Raw genomic sequence first — 20992 nt, 5'->3', positions numbered from 1 at the left:
ACTGCCATTTGCAAAACTAACAAATGGCTACACATTATGCACAGCAGAGCAGACACATTTTGTGTTTCACGATGACAAGGCAAGCACTAGTATATGGACCATTTTGTGCCCTGGGCCAATCACGGCCCAAGATTCGGGTTGTGCAATGTAGCTCTTCATGTCAAGATATTAGGTATGGCATGACGTTCACTCTCATGTCTCATGTAATGCCGGCACAACGTAAAATTTACTGTGTTTTGGATTATGCAAAAAGATCATGCAATTGATGGTTCCGAGAAATAGAGCCCATGATGGTAACAGGATTTTCGATCTTTCATCATGTTTAAGATAACTATTAATTTGGTTGAAAGTGACGTGACGATCCTGTTTCAAATAAAAAAACATTGCTCGGTACATGTATCGACTCTATATCCACGTGTGCGTATACAAGTGTACCATAAAATATTATCAAATATAAAAGACTACATCAGCTATCAACTACGTTGTACCCAACGACACGTCCCCCTTTGACTAAAGAAGAACATTCATGTCATTATGCCATGGCCGAAGGTACGGCGTGCTGCGTGGGTACAACTTCACGAATAGAATAAGGTCGAGATTGTTGGGTCCTAGTTAATTGAACCTAATAAGGTCAAACTGATGTAACATCTCCCCTCTCTTGTTATATAGAAACGGGGAGCAGAATACCATTTAAAAGGTAGGAGTCGCCTATATAGAGGTTTTCAATATCTTAAGGCAGATATAATAAAGGTGGATTATGACCAAATAAACTATGATTATCGCCCCAAGAGTAAAGGGAGAGCTAGTAGGTCAAGAGAAAAAGGAGTGCTAGTAGGTCGTAATGCTCAATTAAGTTATGAGCTTGCAAAAAAATCACTTTTGTGTTCATTAATGGTTGAATTACAAGAGGATGTAATAAGGTATTACATATGTTGTGGTTCGATATGTTGGTTCCCTGTCATATGTTCGATACACCGCTCATCTACGCCTCACTCTCTCCACCACGAATGGATAGATGACGCGCACCGACGAGACGAGCTGCTCAATGACGGTGCTCCGACGTGCGACCCATCTTATAGACAAACTTGGGGATGAGGAGCACGGAGGGAAAACCATTGTGGACACCATGTAATGCTCTCTTCAGTGGATAGGTTAAAATAGGGAATGCCAAATGACACTATTTAGAAAGTGAAGTTTAAAATAGTTGTAAGATAGTTGCTAGAGATGGCTAAGGCGGCGTGGCGTGGTCATAGGCATCTGCCAACGAGTGGCTAGGATGAGTGGGGTGGTGAGCGGGACTGATCATATTTCAAGAGTGTTTTTAAAAAGGATGTTGATTTTTTTCTATGATACTTTCTGACGATTCAAAAAACTTAATGGCTTGAACAAAATTTTGAAAACTCTTGTAGGTGCTTCTACGCTTCACTGTCGCTTTTTTTAACGAAAGAAAATATCAGCATAGATTCTAGTATCAGTAGTGATGTATATATGGGAGGCACAGTTGGTAAGAAGAATTCCACAGAGAACAAGAGCATCGACAGCGTCCATATCCGAAATCAAAACAAAACATTTGAACCCCATGTCTTTGTTCATCTAGACACATTTTCTTTGGGCTAGCCCCTAGCAGTTGGTTTCCAGGCGTATGTATGCAGGCACCAATGCACCATCAGAGGACCTGATCGTTGCTGGGGAAGAAGAGCTTCCAGTAGAGCAGCTCGTTCCACGTGTCCGGCACGCCGGGGAGGCACCAGTGCGTGCAGTCGGCGTAGCTCCTGGGGTCGGCGCGCTGCTCGGCCGTCGGCTCCACCCACTGCTTCTTGTAGGTCTGCGTGTGCGCGTCCCGGCGGTACTCGGACAGCCGCGTGATGTTGACCAGCCCGACGGGCACCCGCGACGTGGCCAGCACCTCCTCCGTCGCGCGCAGCATCTCCTGGCTCGTGCCGCCACGGTAGGACGAGGCGGCGCTGATCGGCGACGTCTGGTTGTAGCAGTTGCCGCTGCCCTCCGCGTCGTCGTCGCCCCACGCCCTGCCGTCCGTGTGCGTCGGCGAAGCGGTGACGAAGAACACCCGCGACTTGACGGGGTCCACGTTGCGCTCCAGCCACCGGACCACCTGGTGCAGCACCAGCCGGTAGGCCTCCTCCGACTTCATCTCCACGATGTCCTTGCTCGGGTCGTTGTCGGCGCCCCTTCTGCGCGGCTCATCGGCCGTCCAGACCCAGCTCCGGTTCTCATAACTTGATCTCATCTCGTCACATAAACAAATGGATTCATGCAGTCTGTACTCACAGGATCTGGATCTTGTCCCCGGCGACCCACCAGAGGTAGGAGTTGAAGACGAGGACGTCGGCGCCCTTCCAGAAGCTGGAGTGCCTGTCCATGGGCGCGCCGCGGATGAGGCGGTCGTCGGCGGAGTGCACCACGGCGTCGTCGGAGTTGGACTCGGCCAGCATCGGCGCCCAGTAGAACTCGATGGTGGCGTCGTAGTTCTTCGCCCGGAAGACGCTCAGCGAGTCCACCGTCTCGAACGACTTGGCGCCGTCGGGGATGGCCCGGTGCAGGAGGCAGAGGAGGGACACGTACTGCCCCCGGTTCAGCGAGTCACCCACGAACAGCATCCGCTTCCCCCGCAGCATCTCCAGCATCAGCGTCGCGTTGAAGCTGCTTGATTAATTCCACGATTCAAACAGTTATGCCATGATTATGACAGTTAACAATTTTATTCGAAAAAGAAACTTTTGATTGGAGTAGCAGCAATGTTTGGTCCATATGGCACTGTCGCAATGAATCGTTTTTAATTATAAACCAGTACGTAGTTTATTCTCAGAGGATCACATTTGCTCCAGTTTTAGAGGCTGCTGTAAAAGGAGGAATCACACAACACTAAGAAATCCTCAATGTCTGCCCATCCTTGGAAATGGTGGTTATAAAGATCTTCATAAGCCACAAATGGCGATTAAATGTTAAATGTCAGAATTGAGGCTACTTAAAAAATTTTATGTGATTACAAACAAACTTTTTTTCTATAAGAGTTTATGGAGTTGTAATAAGTTTGTATGCATGAACATTATATAATAATTATTAACCCCATTTATTCAGGACTCGACTCAAGTCAAACGGGTTTTCAGAACCTGGTCAGTGTGATGGCTGCTGTCGCCCATCATGCAATCCCAGCAGGCCAGCACCAAAATGGTGCGATTGGATTGAGGGTAGTGTTGGTATTAAAGTTAATGATAATAATAGACACTACTTCCGAGCAAAAAGAAAAATTCTACATCAATGTGACCCGATATCACCTGTTTTGTTTATAATCGTTGCAGATATGTTTGCGCCTCTTGGACTAAAGGAGCAAAAGACGATAGATAATTAAGGATTTATTTGGTTAAGTGTAGATATCTAAAAATTTGATTTTAGTTGGGAGGTGAGAGAGCTGCTGCGAGCTGGCGATTATAAAAAGCTAAAATATGTCCTATTGAAACAATTATCAACTATAATTTTTTTAAGATTATGATAGCTTGTTAACATGGGTGATTAGATTATAGAAAACATAAGGTAAAAGGTGATTCTAAATTGAACTAAAGGAATCTGTAGATTTATAAGAATCCATTATGCTATTGTATATGTTTGGTTCAGATTCTAGATTTTTTACAGCAAATCTAATACAGAAAAGTGAACCACACATCCTAAGGCCTTCTTCGATTATTTCTATCTTAATCGGATTGGATGAGATTGAGAAAAATATGAAATATTTTAATTTATTTGTTATTTAGATCCATTTAATCCCACCAAATCCATATGGATTGAGAGCAAAACAAACTGGTCCTAAAGGCGTCTTCCTAGAACATGTAACACCCCATCCACTCCCGGACCGACGGTACTTACTCCTGACGGCTCTCTATGATCATAGACCATCCTCATAAACCAACATGAGTCTTTTGTGATCACTTTATCCTCACTCATGCGCACCCGAAAAAACTTGTCAATCGGTCACCCATTCTAAAATTGCTCTAGACCAAGCACGTTTAACCTATAGGTTTTTTCGAGACAGACTTTTGAAAAAGAAGATACACCTTATTTGTATGAGTACTCTATTAATTATTTTATTAAGCGTGGGCTAGGATATAACCATCCACCAGGAAGGGCCAGGATATCACATGTATACGATAGATTGTTGGTTCTACAATATATGCAAAGGATACTAATGTTATTAGACAAGGTTACCCCCCATAACTCTATATGTTATGATTGGGCTAGCCGTTTTATTTGGGCATTTTGGAGATATCATAACGATCATATCTTTAAAAATTGTAAATATACTTCTTTTATGCATACTATTTTCAGGAAAATATATTGAAACAAAGAAGTCTTTATATAATGGTGTAAACGTTGTGTGTGAACAAAGCATGTACTGATTGACTGACCACGGCGAGACTGGTTCTTGGCGAGACGCAGTGTTATTAAAACTACGTTTAAACGATGTTTAAACTACGTTTAAACGTCAAAACTTTAATTAGAGGTTGAAACCACGTTTTAGCGTTTTGGCGTTCTAAACTGTAAAACGCAGTGTTTTATGCATTTTAGACCATTAGCTACCTTTTGGGCCCAGTCTATTAGTTACTTTTGAGATTCAATCTAGCTCATGGGTGAAGTTTTGGTAAGCCACTAACCTCTCTATTTTGGTATTTAACTTCATATTATTGTCTGAAATTATGATGTATTGGTATTTTTCCTGTGTTGTTTAAAACTACGTTTAAACAAAGTTTAAACGTTTAAAAGTCAAATTTTCACCCATGAACGTTTTACCGTTTTAATAACCTTGGCGAGACGTTTTGGGCTGCCCTGCCCCTGCTCTACACACTCACAAGTCTCGGCATCTAGCGTACCGAGAGAATGAGAAAGTGTTTGGTTACTCTAATTAAATTTTAGTCTGTATCATATCAAATATTTAAATATTAATTATAAATATTAAATATAATTTAATTATATTTAACAAATTTATTTTTTTCTTTTAATTTTTATTTATGTAATTAGTTTAATAATTAGACTGTATTTAATAACTATAATTATTATTCAAACATTCGAGTTGACAGTGGCTAGGGACTGGATTACTGGAGTGAACCGAATCGTAGGTGAGTGGTCTCGCCGGTCCGGTCTGCGTCGTCGCATGCTAGATCCCAACATGGTTTCCAGTGCTGGTGGTGGTCAGCCAGGCACGACGTGTCCCGAGCGCTGGTGGGTGGAGCACTTTTTTTTACTCGGTTCTTTGCTAAGAAGCTAATTTTACTGCCATTGATGTTAGCTGCATTATTGGCGTCGTACACAAGTCACAAGTGAGCAGGGGCATTGGATTCTTTGCAACCAGCGCACGCAATGTTCACCATGCTACTGCCAGTGGTGCTACCCACACCACGCAAAGCAAGAGCGAGACGTACGTACCTGGGCAGCGAGCAGCCCCGCGGCTGCCAGCGCCAGCTCTGGTACGCCTTGTCGGGGCGGCCGTGCGCCTGGCACGTCAGCTGCGGCTGGATGTAGGGGCACTCCCATTCCTGGTACCATGGGCGGGCGTCGTCGTCGCGCACCCACTCGCCCTGCGCGACGTCGCAGCCCGCCGGCGCCGCGCCCACCGCGAACGGCAGCGGCGGCCCGCCCCCCTCCTCGCCCTGCAATGCGACGCAACGCACGGTCACCAACAGTCGAACACGCGCAGTGCATGGCGCGGCGCCCCGTCAGAGCAGAACAGAGCCCAGCCACAGCCAGGAGGACGTACCTGACCGGCGGCGGCGGCGGCGGCGGCGGCGGCGGCGACGAGCGCCAGCACGGCGACGACGAGGACCTTCATGGCCGATGACTGCACGTACGGCGCCCCTGTGCGTCCGGTCCGGTGACCGCGACCGGCCCCGGCGTGTGACGCACCTAGCTTCCGTTCCGCGGCCTAGAGCGGCGCGGCGGGGCGCATTGGGATCTGGGGTGCGACTCGAGCCGCCCGCGACCGCGAGCGGAGCTATCCACTACTGACTGACCTGCCGAGCTGGACTCGACTCTCTCCCTGTGCGGCGCGGCAGATATAAACACGGGGCAGGCGGGGGGGAGCAGGCAGGGGTAGGGGACTAGCGGCGGGGTCCAGCTCGTCCCTCGACCCACCGCTCCCGCTCTCGCGTCGCGTGGGCAGGACGACACCGGCAAGCTTTCGTCAGTGGAGCTGAGCATTTTATTGGCGAAATCTGGGCGGCGGCTGGTACCGCGCGGCCGGTGAGATCTTGCCTTTACCACCGGGCGGGTTAGGTGAGGTGAGGAGTGGGCGGGGGCCGCTGCTTCTTGCGGTTGGGTTAGGAGGACTGGACCGACGGAAGAATTTCCAGCGGATTGGCGCGCGGCCGTTATCTGGATGAACTCAATCGCGCGGAAATTCGTGTGCTCCAGTTGGATGAACTTTTGGGAGGACGGCGACCAATTAAAATGCGCTCATCGAGGAAAGATAAATCTGATTTGCATTATTACTTACTCATTTGAAGCCTCTGTTTCATGAGTTAAACCCACCTGCTCAGCCATATCTTCTTCGATGTGTTGTCTGTTAAGATGATCCATATTGGCAACACCCTTTTCATTAGAGAACATTAGTGTAGCCTGATCGCCTAGTACAAATCAGTTCAGCATTCAATAATTTGTGATGGGTTAAAAAAATACGGTTGGGGAACAAAGGAATAAAGATTTGTCTAAAGCAAACATGTTTCCATTGTGTCTGATCCTTCCATCCAGCAGACTGAAAACAAGTGCTTCGGTATAGCAGGCCAAATCGTGGGAAAGAAATAGGATGAGAAGACAAACGAAGGAAGGGAGCTGTGAATGTCTCGGCAACTCAGCAGTTTGTTGAGATGTATTTTCCCTCCAAACAAGTGTTAAAGAGAGGAGGTAAACCGACATGGGCATCACTATTTTGGCCATGGTTTAATTAGGACCAAACTTGCGTAACCAGCACGCAAAATAGGATTGACTTGTGAAAAGGAAGAGCTGAAGACGTTTTACATAGAGTGAAAAACAACTTTTAGTATGTGCTTCTAAATTAGTTACTATGTTTAATACTATATTAAAGCAGAAGTTTTCCTGTTTTCTACGGTTTTCACCGTCGTCATGTCATTTACATTTAAATTGTTAAAATACTAAAATTGTGTATAAATGAGGATTCAAATCATGATTGTTGTCTCTAAACATACATATCTTTATGTTTTATATTCTATACTTAAATATAAATGAAAATTTGTAGTAGTATACAACATTTTGCTATTGCTATGTACTGACCACATTTCCTCATCCTCTAGGATGATCAGGTGCCTCCTTAGCCATGTGGTTTTTACCTAGCATGACCATTCCTAGGGCAATCAACCGTATGTGTTATTTGTGCGGTTCCACGTGATTTTTTAGCTAGGTTTAATTTCTTTGTCACCTGATACAATCCCTGCCCACATAAGGCCTTGTTTGATTATTCTTTTTCTATGTGGACTTTATGGGATTGAGAAAATCTAGAAAGAATTTTAATTGTTAGGAATTTAAATCACGTAATTTTGTCCAATCCACATTTTATTGTGGATGCATAGACAACATGTGATGGGGTGCATATAAGGTGAAATTTGCCAATTATAACTAGTTTTGTATTTGTAGGGGGCGCGTCTGCATCCCTTAAACTGACTATAGTTTCGACCCTATGGATTGGCATTAAAACAAACAGGTCATAAGAGTGTGTTGTTGTTGTTGCCACGCATCCCTCCAATGTTAAGACAAAGTGTCACTAGACCCCACATCTAAACGTAAGCATTTTTGTGAGACTAGTACCGGTTGGCCTATTTTGCTCAAATCTGCCCACACAACTGAAGCTCCTTCGTTCCATCGCGTCCAACAAAAATTGGGTAATCACATCAAGAGGAGGCGATAGATGATTATAAACAAGATGTGGTATCTTTAAAATTCCGACCCACCTGTCAGAGTCTTGTTTTATTAATGTGCTCTCTCTGTACCCTTGGTATATAGGGAACATATCATGTGCACATGACTTCTTGGTACCCTTGGTATACATCACGATCGTCCATCATAGATCTAACGTTCCTTGTTGCTCTATATTTTTAAAAAAAAACACCCTCCACTATTATCCTCCATCACTTGTACCATGTTTTGTGTATGAAAAGGTAGGTGTGGGGGACCATTGGATTTGGGATGGATGGACACGATTTAATATGCACACAAAAGGTTCATATGTACCGGATAATGTTTCCTTGTATATATCATAACATGTACCTCTTTTTGTGACAATGAGTGTGTCGTAAAATTTGCAAACTAATATTATTTTAGAGGAAATAGAAAAGTGGGCATGGTGAAGGTGATGTATAAGAGCTGTAGCCAATTTTACTAAAAATGGTAATATATACATGAAGTGAATTAGATATTAGAGTTCTTATTGTTTGGTTTATTGTCACATATATGACCCTAACTTATGACACACATGTTCGTATTGTCATGTTGATTTCATTTGGACTTGGTCTGAGAACTAAGCCAGACTCCTTGTGTCCTTATCCACGAAACAATGTTCGTTGTACCTTCTCATCCCAACAACTACACGCATCTGATCTGAGTAACTACGCTCGCACGTATGGCGATTTTATCTTCCAAACCTTAAGACTAATTTAGGAACCTTAAATTTCTTTCGGGATTAGAGAAAATTGAGGTGAAAATAAACTAATTTTCTCTTCAATCCCCTTCAATCCCGAAGAGGATTTAAGTTTCCAAACTAGCCCTAAACATATATTTTTCTACTTGTTTCATTCTAGTGCCTAGCGCGTTATGGGCAAAGTTCCTATAAAGTCTAACACGTATAAATTACAATAGTATCTATCTGATCATAGCTAGTACGAAATCTATTTTTAAATATACTGTATCAGATTAGATAACGCAAGATGTAAATCCCGTTGGAATATACGGCACACGGATATCTTCATATATCAGCGTACGTTCGTTATGAAAAAGGGTACTTGAGGACCTCCTGGACAGCATGCTACCAAATCTGGACCATTCAGTTCGTTGCAAGATGAATTTTGCCGATGAAACACTACTGGGTCTGGGACCGACACACGCGCACAGGAGTCGTGGCACGGACCTAACACCATCTATTCAGTTGAAGGTCACGCAGCACATTGCTTCAGTTAAACGTAACGAAAACTTTTAGGTGAGCGTCTCCTGGGCGTCAACAACGTAACTTGAGGCACACCGTGGGTGCCATTTGGTGTACCTAAAATGCTGCGTTATCCGGCGATACGACCGCGGACGATGGACGGATGAAAAGCTGAAAGCGACACGATCGACCAACGACGCGCGTCAGTAACATAGTTTTTTTTTTTCGGAGCCAACGTCTCCGTCCAGAAGATTTTGGAGAGCTAAATAGTTCTACATTTGATTGTAATTTTTCATTTTTGAACCACTATGTTATATATAAAATCAATTCAATTCAAACAATAAGTTAGGAAGCGAACCGTACCTCAGAACCAAATGCTACCTAAATCACCTAAATCAAGGGGACTTGTAACACAAAAAAGGCCTGGTTTTCTTTTCCTTTTTCTTCTTCCGTGTGTCTTGCAAGCAAAGTCTATGTTTAGATCATGCGTGGCTGAAAAGAGGGTTTAAAAGGTACGGCGCCGGGGCAGTTGGCCAATGAATATAGGGTATATAGCGACACCGTGTGTTTTGCGTTTGGTGAGGGTTTGCAGTTGGTCGTCCATGCTCCATAGTAGTGATTAATTAGCGCAGACGATTAAAAGCCAGATCCCATTAATCATCGTCGCAGGCCCGATCGATCCTTCCATGCGTCGTTATTATTAGAAAAGTAATAATGGAGCTGCTGGATGTCCTGGATAAAGCAGGAAAAGAAACGGAACCGACGATTTGAAGCCTTACGTCAGCTTGATACCCGTTGATGCATGTCGGATCACGCGTGTACGTAGCTAATACACTCTTGGTCGACACATGATCCTAAATACAATAAAGACCGTAGCTCAAATTGATATAGAGAGACCGGTACGGAGGTAGTTATAGGATCGACAACATCATCTAGAACACCGTACGCCAAATTTTGATGTGGTAGACGTGACGAACAGCAAGATAGAGAGAGAAAAGGATTAAAAAAAGCTAACAGATGTATTTTTGATCTGTTGAATGTTGGATATATCGATCGATCGTGATCTCTCTAAAACATATAGAGGGGCTAGTAGTATATAACTCAAACATGTTTTTTAAGTTCCCCGCATAAAAAAGCGACGAGAAAACGAATTGGTTTGGAAATCTGGAGAAAAAAATTGGTCTACTGAACTTTCCAAGTTGATTAGGTCGGATTTCATGGGGAGCGATAGAGAATACTCTTGGGAGAGCATATATTCCATTGATCACTTTTGGGAGAGCATATATGAATTTCCAAATTTTGCCATCCCTACTTGGCTCCCTCTCGTGACTCTGTTGTATACCGTGTATCCTTCCTTGGCAGTTTGCATGTACCCCCTCTGGACAGATGTGGGCCCCCCAGATGCGTTCAGAGAGATTGCGACCATGTTTGGATTGGATATAGTTCATGCGCATATTCATTTTCTAGATCAATTACAGGAGTTTATTCACCCATTGCCCACATTCCATATGTTTGGTTGCCCCGTGAGTTCAACCAGGCTCTCCACATATATTGACTAGACCTCGTTCTGTGTTCGGTTGTCTGTGTACGAAATAGACGACACTTGGATGTGCTGATGCAATCGAAGCCAAATCATGCAGCATTTCCTCCATCCGTGGAGACACGGTTCGGACGCGTATCAACCAGTCAGGCTGCAACGACGACCAACGAGACAACCAATCACATGGATTGTAAAGTGTCCACCATCTAATAAAATAATTTGCCCATTCTTCAAATTAATGGTGTGTATCTCCCTGCACGTTGGTCCCGTGGTCCGGGCGCTACTTCATCGACGACGACGCCATTCGAGTTTCCCTATCGCTAGCCATTCGATGTTCTCAGTCTACTGAACTTACTCGATGCAAGGTTTGTTTGTTTGTTGCTGATGCTGGACGCGGTGAAAAGACCTAGCATCCTGGCGATTTCTGAACGGGAAGGTTTATGTGCTGGTGACGCTGCAGGCCTAGCATATATATATGCTGGCAGTATCTGAAGGTAGGCAAAAAAAAAAAGGGACGTCGCATTGAAATTTTAAGCAACACAATTGCGGCAGCATGCCCGTCGTCTCCGGCGAGTGCTGGCAGTTGTGGCGTCGCCGACGGTCGGCGGGTCCGGCTCGCATCTGATCGGCCCACAGCAAGCATACTATTATATATATATATATATATATATATATATATATATATATATATATATATATATATATATATATATATATATATATATATATATATATATATATATATATATATATATATATATTAGTATCTTGGGCGCGCCTCGCGAGCCTAGAAAGCATTTTTTAGTATAATCGATAATTATGTTGTAATATAATTGATAAAAATATTATATCTTATTAATTTAATGAGTCATAGCCATACAACGCTCTCAGCTGACCCTTGAGCTGCCTTTGCTTCACGTTAATTTAGTTCAATTGAATATGAAGAGTAAATTGTATCACTAAAAAATTTAGGCACAGGAAAGAGGATCACATTACTTCAATAACACAGTGAGACAACTACATGATGACAGTTTAGAATTAAGACACATCAACGAATATTCAATAAATAAAGTTGTATAATTGCATCTTCATTTTCTAGCAAGTTATTATGAAAACATTATTAAAGTTGCACTCCAAAATCATTGGTATCCGCCGATGCAAAAGGGGAGAGCCTTTTCTAGATCCTTGCTGGTCCTTGCAAATATGAAATATGTGAAACAGTCTATAGGGAAAAATAGCAGGTGGGTGCTCCAGCAGCTGCAACAGACTAATAGCAAAAAAGAAACATTTAAAAAACTAAATATGTTTCACTCTCTCCCTCACTGCTGGCCTCCCGTCTTCCCCTTTTGCTTTCCTCCCCTGAGGCTGTCGGCCTGCCGCTGCTCTTTATCAATCCCTCTCTGCACCTGTCTCTACCACTTCAACCGCTGAGGCAGAAGCACCCAGAACCCGATACAAAGCAGCACAATATACGCCGCACACTTCCACAGCAATGGCGCGCGCCAGCGCTCTCGGCCTAGCGTTGCTCTGTGCCATGGCCGCACACGCAGCCATGGCGTAGAAGTCCACCATGGCCCTAGCTGCCACCACCACGCCAGCGACCCTGACCAAGAAGTCGAATGCGTCCGTCGCCGCACCGCCCACCACCCCGGCCAAGCTTTGGTCAGCACGCAATGGAAGTTGGACGAAGTTTCCAGAGCGCACCACCCCAGCCAAACTTTGGTCAGCGCTCAGTGGAAGTTGGACGAAGTTTCCAGAGCGCGTAACGTGACTGGATATATTTTAACGCCAGCTGCTTCCCTCGTAACCTGTATTTGCGACTGCGTTTTTAGCCGTTGTAATATGATCGGACGGTCTGAAAAAAAGAAGCTAACGTGGACGCTTGTGGTGTGAGCTTTGCGTCCGCCTTTAATATATAGAAATATATATATATATTCTTGGAGCTCCCCTTTTGACGATCGTGCGCATGCACTGCATTGCACACCTAACCTACCGTACGTTCAGCTCGGTCCGGTGGATGGCTAGCAGCCAGCGGCTAGCCGGACGACGACCGACGAGCACCCAGGAGGCTGAGCGCGAGCGGACATGCGTCACGCGTCCCGTCCGTGAAGCCGTAGGGCGACTCCACTGATCCATCGCGGCAGCTCGCTCGCTCGTCCCGTGCGTTACTGTCTCCGTGTGTCTAGTGTGTCTACAGCGGCGCGGGTAGGTTCTGAACTTGAAGGGAGGACCCCTGTCCTGCGCGTGGGCACGACAAAGCTCTCTCTCGCTGGGCCCTCGCCAGCTCGGCCTTGTATCCAGGTTGAACGAACGGTGGGTGGTGGGTCATGTGTTCGTGGCTAGTATAGTAGTACTCGTACTCTGCTCTCCTAGCATGGGGCAGGCATGGCCTTGGTGACTCGGATGGAGGAGCTCGTCTCGCGTGTTGCAGTATCGGTAAGCAACAGCCACCGCGGGCACGCACGAATCACACCAACCAGCCCTCTCTCTATATATATATATATCTCTATCTCTTTTGGTGGCCGGCATCAAAATGTCAAATCGGTTGTTTAGACTAGACATGGAAGGCGATGTGTCATGTGTGTGAGTGAGAGACAGAGAGGGAAGAGTGAGTACTGAGTAGGCGCACGCACCAAATAAAGGTGGCGGCCGTCAGCCCTTTCTCGGTTGTTTAGTCAGTGACAGTACTACTAGGACGATGACGATCGAACGAGCACGTACTGTAGCGCGCGTGCAGGGCCACCGTTACTGTGCTGGTTGGAAACGTGTCGCGCGGGACGGGACGGGTTGGTGCCGGGTACACGTCACAGTCTAGAAAGGCTATGACTCAGGTCCTACTAGTCCCAACAACAACAAAGCATATATGGACACCAGAACTGGTTGTTGCAATTAGATCCAATAATAATAATAATATCAACGGGTCACTGACCAAGTGACCAGCCGCCGAAATGTTTGTCTACCGGCCCACTCCGCAAGGCCCAGCCTATCAGACAGATTTGATGCTAGCGTAGGCCCAACAAAAGGGAGGGCAAACAGAGAAGAAGGGAAGGAACCAGAGAATTACAGTATGTATTATCACATTACCCCATACAACTATTCATGCACTGTGTCATCATCGTGAAAAGAGAGGTGGTGGTGGGGAAACACAACACCACCGTTACATCAGGCATGTACAGAAAAGGCCAGATGGTGCAATTCCAGCACTCACGTCCAGGTTTTCCAACGAATGAATCGTACATCAACAATACCATGCCATGCCATACCGCAGCAGAGCATCCATCTTCAGACTGCTGGGCCAATGCCAAGCTAACTAGTATTGTGCAGCGTGCCAATGCCAGAGAGAGACCCCAACTTCACCGTGCACCTCGCAACTCAAACCTTTAACTCAGGGGAAAAAGAGCTTGGAGTAGAGCAGCTCGTTCCACGTGTCCTGGAGCCCCGGCAGGCACCAGTGCGTGCAGTCCGCGTAGCTCTTAGGGTCCGCGACCTGCTCCGGGGTCAGCGGGTTCCACTGCTTCTTGTATATCTGGGTGTGCGCGTCCTTCCTGTACTCGGAGAGCTGGGTGATGTTCACAACCCCCACGGGGATCCTGGACTTAGACGCGCTGAACACTTCTCCGATCACGCGCATCAGGCCCTTGCTGGTGTCTGGCCCCCAGTAGGACAGGTCCTCGATGGGGGCTGTCTGGTTGTAGCAGTTCCCGTCAGTATCATCGCCCCAGTCTCTGCTCCTGTTAGCAGGAGACAAGAGCAAAGCCCATGTTTAGCCGTAGCCGTGTGTATATATGCCATATACGCACGCGCACTTCTTTTGAAGCTAGAACCGTGAAACAGAGGCTACTACTGCAATCAGGCTGCCAGGCAGGCTTACCTTGTGTGGGTGGGTGACATAGTGACAAAGAATGTTCTTGATGTCCTGGGGTTCATGTTGCTCTCCACCCATTTCAGCACAGCATTAAGTACCATCTCATAGGCTTCCTCCGTTTCCATCTCTATGATATCCTTGCTTTTATCTTCGAAGGAGTTCCGCCTGAAACCAGGAGGTGTTTTTTAAGACAATATATATATCTTCAAACTGGAAAGTACACGACCAATTTTTCAATGACTTGCAAACTTTCGGTTTGAAACACATGGTGAAAGAACTCGGCGTGGTAGTAGAGGAAGACGCTTACAAAATCTTCATCTTTTGTCCAGTCATCCACCATAGGTAGGTGTTGAATACCAAGATGTCAGCCCCCTTCCAAAACTTGGCATGCTTCTCAATGGATGTCCCTCTTACGATCCGATCCGCGATCCGGTGCACAACAGCATCATCCGAATTCGACTCGGCCAGAAAGGGAGCCCAGTAGAACTCAATGGTGGCATTGTAGTCCTAGCAAACATGAAACGTTAAGGTTTCAGCATGGATGAAACTAAAGAAGCATGTACCACAAAAGCTTAGAAAAGAACAGATAAAGGCCAAGGTGTGAATCAAATAACTATTTTTTTCTTTTACCGGTACATATATAACAATATAACATATTTGAATCGGAGTTTGCTCTATGCCTCTTAACAGCTCTAGCCACAAGGGGCCATATCAATGATAAAAAAAATTTACTGTGCAATAAAAAAAGGTACAGCTGCGTGGGTACAAAGCTTAGCAAAAATATCTTTGGCGATCACGATGGTCTGGTGAACAGCAAAAAGAGGGAGATAGAGAGAGAGAGAGATGCACCACATTATGAGCAATGCTTCACTCTATTTCTAAGCTTTCCATTCATCACACCGAAATATACAAAGGGAATACCTTTGCTTTGAAAACTGTAAGGGAATCAACTGTCTCCATTGACTTGGAGCTCTCAGGGATGATTCGGTGCAGGAGGCAAACCAAAGATACATATTGCCCACGGTTCAGAGAATCTCCAACAAACAACATTCGTTTACCCCGCAACATCTCTAGCATTAGAGTTGCATTGAAGCTGCAACAGAAGACATTTTTCTTGTAAGATACTGTGCATCACAAAGATGAGTTATTTCTACAAAAACTCCATAGGACAGTTAGGAACCAGATAGTAGCCAATAGCACTCATATAAGGCTGTCCGCAGTCACAGACCTTACGCGCTACTCTACCGAGTTGGAGTAAATAAAAGAGCCACAGCGACCAATCGCTTCCGTGTACTCAGAATAGAGGTGGGCATGAAGAACGGCACATTGAAGGGTGGGCCTGGTGCAACGGTAGAGCCTACCGTCTGTAACTGGATGGTCTCGGGTTCGAGCCCCAACCTCCGCATATTATGCGGGTAAGGCTTGGTGCTTAAAGATACCATTCCCTAGACCCTGCACAGTGTATAAAGGCTATGGCACTGGGTACGCCCATGAAGAACGGCACATCGAGCGTACGTACGGCAACCACTCTATACAATGTACCAATGAGCAGCAGCGGCAACATGTGTATGAAAGTGATTTGAAAAATGATATAATATATGGTAGTTGGTATAGAGTTGAGATATGTAGTCAATATGAATGCGGAGGATTATGATATAAGGTAAAGGATTTTGCGGACAAAGATGGAATATTCTTTTTAGGGTAGAAATTTAGAGTTATATGAGTGCGGATAGGCTAAGACATTGCCAATTTGCCAAGCACATTTTCAAAATAGAAAATACTGCCACTGATAAAAGAATAGCTCAACTCGTTCTACAGTGAATCCTATTCACTAATCGCTAGCAACAGTGACCATTATCTGCATCTAAGTCGAAAAAGTTTTTTTTTTCCATAGACAAAAATGTGACCTATATCTTCACGTCTAAAAATATCTCCGTTACCTCTGTTACTCAAAATGTATTCACAAACAAAATGTGCATGACCGACTGTATGTAGTAGATTTAGACCTAGTTCTGTAATCCAAGTAGAGAAGGGCAGGCCTGGTGAGAGCTGTAATGGGTCCGACCTCTTTATTGTAATCCAAGTAGATTTAATGTCATAATATAGTACTAGATATGTATAAAATTATGCCGATTTATATTATGAACAAAATGTCCTCAAGCGTCACATCAATCAATAACGTAATAGTAAAGTTTTGAAAGCTGAGAGTATGAGGTTGGATAGAAACAAAGCACCAAACCGCACAAATGCTGCAATTGGAGGCATCCACCGATCAACGGCTCGGTCACGGCTCCACCGTACCAGACGGACCACACTGCCGGCCCTCTGTGGCTTTGTTGCCCGAACCTCGTGCTCCCACGTGACAGCCTGCACCTTGCTCGCCCGGTAGCACGCAGGGCACAGGGCTAGCTATGCATCAATTACCAACTGGAGCCACCATGCGAGACTGCATCATCGAGTGTACCGTGCCCACGGCACATGACATCTCGCGCTCGCGTCTCCCATAGTCCCATACTCCCATGGCGGCGGTGCACCGCCGGGAGCTGAGGCCTGAGGGCAGGTGCCCACATCAACATTCAATACGCATCTAGGAGTATCTGGCATCTGCTTGCCGACACTGCCATCCAGCGGCAGCCCCGAGCCGCACGGACATGGGCCCCGTGTCCCGCTGTATGGCCTGCCGCGCCCCACCGCCCACATGGCTACCTGCTCACCTACGATTGCGAGGTTACGGTCTCGGCGACGGGGCCACAAGGCCCAACCCCGGCCCCCGGGGACTCGCGCGTCCGCCGCCTGGCGCCTGCGCCGCGTGCCGCGCGCTCGCTACCGGCCGAGCGCTCGGATGGTGGTCCAAAACGAAGCGTATGCCGAGTTGCCGACAAGCGAGAGCGACAAGGCAAGCCTCGAAACCTCACCGTTTGCCGCCGGCTCTGTTCGCACGCATCTCGATCCCACTCCCACGTCGTGATCCTGCCTGAGGCGCCGGCCCGCCGGATCAGAATTAATTTGAAACGGGCACGCTAGCTCGATTCGGTCTGGTCCGGATCAAGAGCACCGGCCCGCCGGATCAGAATTACCGCCGCTTGTCCACCCGCGACCTCGACGAGGGAAAGGAAGGGGAGATGGGGAAAGCCGTGAGCGTACCTGGGCAGCGAGCACCCGCGCGGCTGCCACCGCCAGTGCTGGTACGCCCGGTCGGGGCGGCCGTGCGCCTGGCACGTGAGCTGCGGCTGGATGTAGGGGCACTCCTCCTCCTGGTACCACGGCCGCGCCGCGTCGTCGTACACCCACTCCCCTCGCCCGACGTCACACCCCGCCGGCGCCGCGCCCACCGCGAACGGCAGCCGCTCCGCCGCCGCGCGGCGCCCCGCCTGGCTTTTGTCTGGGGCGGCGTGGCGGCGGGGGCGGTGGAGGAAGGGGCGGTGCAGCGTGGAGGAGAAGTCCTTAAAGTAGAGCACGGAGACGAAGGTGATGAAGGCGAGCGTGAGCGCGTAGGACGTCAGGAAGGGGCTCCTGCTCCCCCGCCCGTTGGCGTGCTGCGCCTTCATCGTCGATCTCATCCGACCGAGGGCCCCGAGGGGACGTCTGCTCCGGCCGGCGCTCCTTCCTTCCTTCCTCCCCCCGCCCCGCCTTCTCTACCCGCGCGCTCCCTCGCTCCTCCCTCTCGGTCCAGCTCGCAACGCAGGATCCGCCGGACAATGGAGACGGCCGGCGCGCCCTGATCTCTGATCTGGCGTTGGGTGCGCGGGATCTAGGGCGAGGAGAAGCTCCGCAGCACCACCTGCCGCTGGAGGTGAGGCCGAAGCTTGCTTTGCTCTCGCTTTTGCGTTTGGCCGTTTGGGGCCCTGGACTTTTGGTGGATGGAGTAGGCCAGAGTGGGTACGGGATACAGTGCCTCCACTCCACCAGCTGGATTTGTTAGGCGGGTGCGGGTCCGAATTGACACAACACAAGCAATCCCACCTACTTGCATTGACCGGCTGCAGAGTTTTTTTTGACGAAGTGGAACAACCCCTATTTCATTACGAAATAGAAAGGAACAGATTCTTACATGACGACACCCTAGAAAGGAACAGAGTTCTTATATGACGACACCCGTCACCAAAACAGAAAAAGCCGATAACAAGCATGCGACTATCAATTGGGGTAAACACGATACGGGGAAAAACTTCCACCGTAAAACAGAGTATCAACTAATAATAACGACCATCAAAAGATAACCAAGAGGAATCAACAGGAACACAACCATGATAGGACAGTCGCGAACCCAACAAGGACACAGATAGCAAATCAACCTAACTAAAGTTCACAGAAAAAACTATCCAAAAGGACCTACTAACGCGCCATAATCACTAGATGCGTCTGTCAACTGGATTCCACCCATGAGCCCTTTTAAAGATTTTACTTGTTGTCTTTGATTCTGAAGTTTTCTTGCTCCACCAGATCTTTTCCCTCTTTTTCTAACGGATGCCCAAGCATCAATCCAGAAACAACACAAGAAGATCACGTTAGTAGGGTCAGAAATCAATTTATCACTAACACAACAATCGTTTCTAGAGCGCCAAATTGCCCAGATGACTGCACCACAACCGAAAAGAACTAAGTTCCTTTCATTCTTGCTGAAACTATTAATCCAGGGCCCAAAAAGATTTTCAACATTATAAGGAACAGAAGTCAGATCCAAAGCTGTTTGGATGATTCTCCACATAGAACGAGCAACAGAACATTGAAAGAAAAGATGATCTATGGATTCAGATAATCCACAAAAGACACAATTCAAAGGGCCCTTCCAACTTCTTTTTCTCAGATTGTATCTTGTTAGAATCTTATTGTGCAAGACAAGCCACAAGAAAACTTTAATCTTGTGGGGTAACCTAGTTTTCCATAAGAAATTGGAAGGCACTGGAACATGAGAACACTTACTTTCCTTGTAAAAGGATTTAACAGAAAAACCATGTTTTCCCAGTGACCAGGCAACCTTATCATCATAATTAAATCTCCCAACCTTATTACATTGAACAATTAGGTTGTTGTAGTCAGTAGCCAGATCTCCCAACAATCTTCTTCTGAACGTTAGAAATTGAAAGTCAGAAGAAAGCACTTTCTCCACTGTGATATTTTTATCATAAGCAATATCAAACAGGTTGGGGTATCTAAATGACAAGGGCACCGAATCACACCAGATGTTATTCCAGAAACTTGTACTCTTCCCATTACCAACCTTCTTTTTACAAAATCTGTAAAAATTATCATGAACCTCAAGGATGCCCTTCCAGAAGTGAGAATCACTCTGTCTTTTTTTCACTGAAATAATAGGTCTCCCTTTAATGTATTTTTGCCTGATAATGGTTTGCCACAGGCCATTCGAATTTTCCAGATTCCAAATCCTTTTGGCTAGGAGGGCTTCATTCATTTTATTCAAATCCAAAACACCCAGGCCACCTTGATCTTTAGGAGAACAAACTAAATTCCAATCAGCTAGGTGGTATTTTTTTACTTTGGCCCCCTTGCCATAATAATCTTTTTCTGTAAATGTCATTTTTTATCACACTTTTTGGGGCTTTGTAAATAGAAAGCATGTAGAGGGGAACGTTGGTTAGACTGCTATTTATTAGAAATAATCGACCACCCAAACTAAGAAACCTCCCTTGCCAAGAACCAAGTTTGCTCTCAACTTTTTCCATTGTGGAAGTCCACAAAGATTTGTAGAGTTTTTTATCATCAATCGGGACCCCAAATATCTCATAGGAAGGCTATTAGAGGGGCATGTAAAAATATCTGCGTAACAATTTTTCCTCTCAACAACATTACCTAAGCAGAAGATTTCGCTTTTATGAAAATTAATTTTAAGACCAGACATCTGCTCAAACAAGCAAAGAATAAAGTTAAGATTTTTAGCACCCTCAAGATCAACCTGAAGCAAAAAAATGGTATCATCAGCATATTGAAGACAACAACAACCATTGGTGATGATATGGGGAATGAGACCTTTAAGGATACCTTCATCCTGCGCTTTCTGAATCATGCAAGCTAGCCCATCTGCAGCGATATTAAACAAAAGGGGAGAAAAAGGATCACCTTGTCTAACCCCTTTGTGAGTTGTGAAGTAAGGACCAATCAAATCATTCGTCTTAATGGCAACTTTTCCTCCTTTAACAGTCTTCATTACCTAGTCGCACCATTTATTACCAAAACCTTTTTCACCAACAAATTATGCAGAAAATTCCAGTTCACCTTATCATAGGCTTTTTCAAAATCTACCTTAAAAATCAGCCCATTCTGTTTTTCCTTCTAACTTCATGAATAATTTCATGAAGAGAAACCACCCCATCCATGATGTATCTGCCTTTAATGAAACCATATTGGAAGTCGCTAATCACAGAAGTAATGCAACTAGCCAATCTATTGGTCAGGACTTTGGTAATAGTTT

General features: G+C 45.9%; 2 protein-coding genes across 2 annotated transcripts; both read right to left on the bottom strand.

The window, feature by feature from the left end:
• Nucleotides 1–1432: 1432 nt before the first annotated feature.
• On the bottom strand, nucleotides 1433–6215 carry LOC100272706 (uncharacterized). The gene is made up of 4 exons (NM_001147159.2): nucleotides 5768–6215; nucleotides 5437–5660; nucleotides 2290–2661; nucleotides 1433–2192 (listed from the first exon to the last, which is right to left on the bottom strand). The coding sequence occupies exons 1-4, from the start codon at nucleotides 5837–5839 to the stop codon at nucleotides 1667–1669; spliced, it is 1194 nt and encodes a 397-aa protein (NP_001140631.2). The 5' UTR covers nucleotides 5840–6215; the 3' UTR covers nucleotides 1433–1666.
• A 7531-nt stretch (nucleotides 6216–13746) lies between these two features.
• Nucleotides 13747–18557, bottom strand: LOC100191913 (uncharacterized). The gene is made up of 5 exons (NM_001367160.1): nucleotides 17707–18557; nucleotides 15484–15655; nucleotides 14870–15069; nucleotides 14569–14727; nucleotides 13747–14428 (listed from the first exon to the last, which is right to left on the bottom strand). Exons 1-5 carry the CDS (start codon nucleotides 18120–18122, stop codon nucleotides 14083–14085), a joined length of 1293 nt encoding a protein of 430 aa, NP_001354089.1. The 5' UTR covers nucleotides 18123–18557; the 3' UTR covers nucleotides 13747–14082.
• Nucleotides 18558–20992: the final 2435 nt, after the last annotated feature.

The sequence above is a fragment of the Zea mays genome, chromosome 1, assembly GCF_902167145.1.
Source record: "Zea mays cultivar B73 chromosome 1, Zm-B73-REFERENCE-NAM-5.0, whole genome shotgun sequence".
NCBI lineage: Eukaryota > Viridiplantae > Streptophyta > Magnoliopsida > Poales > Poaceae > Zea > Zea mays.
The sequence above is the reverse complement of the archived record's forward strand: the minus strand, read 5'-3'. Positions and strand labels throughout refer to the sequence as shown.

What these genes read in the sequence shown, in the direction of transcription:
- LOC100272706 (NM_001147159.2), bottom strand. Translation starts at nt 5,839, where the DNA reads ATGAAGGTCCTCGTCGTCGCCGTGCTGGCGCTCGTCGCCGCCGCCGCC. An exon ending in CCGCCGCCGCCGCCGGTCAG is followed by an intron (nt 5,661 to 5,767) that starts GTACGTCCTCCT and finishes GTCGCATTGCAG; the next exon opens with GGCGAGGAGGGGGGCGGGCC. An exon ending in GGGGACAAGATCCAGATCCT is followed by an intron (nt 2,193 to 2,289) that starts GTGAGTACAGAC and finishes TGAGCCGCGCAG; the next exon opens with AAGGGGCGCCGACAACGACC.
- LOC100191913 (NM_001367160.1), bottom strand. Translation starts at nt 18,122, where the DNA reads ATGAGATCGACGATGAAGGCGCAGCACGCCAACGGGCGGGGGAGCAGG. An exon ending in CGCGGGTGCTCGCTGCCCAG is followed by an intron (nt 15,656 to 17,706) that starts GTACGCTCACGG and finishes CTTCTGTTGCAG; the next exon opens with CTTCAATGCAACTCTAATGC. An exon ending in TTACAGTTTTCAAAGCAAAG is followed by an intron (nt 15,070 to 15,483) that starts GTATTCCCTTTG and finishes CATGTTTGCTAG; the next exon opens with GACTACAATGCCACCATTGA.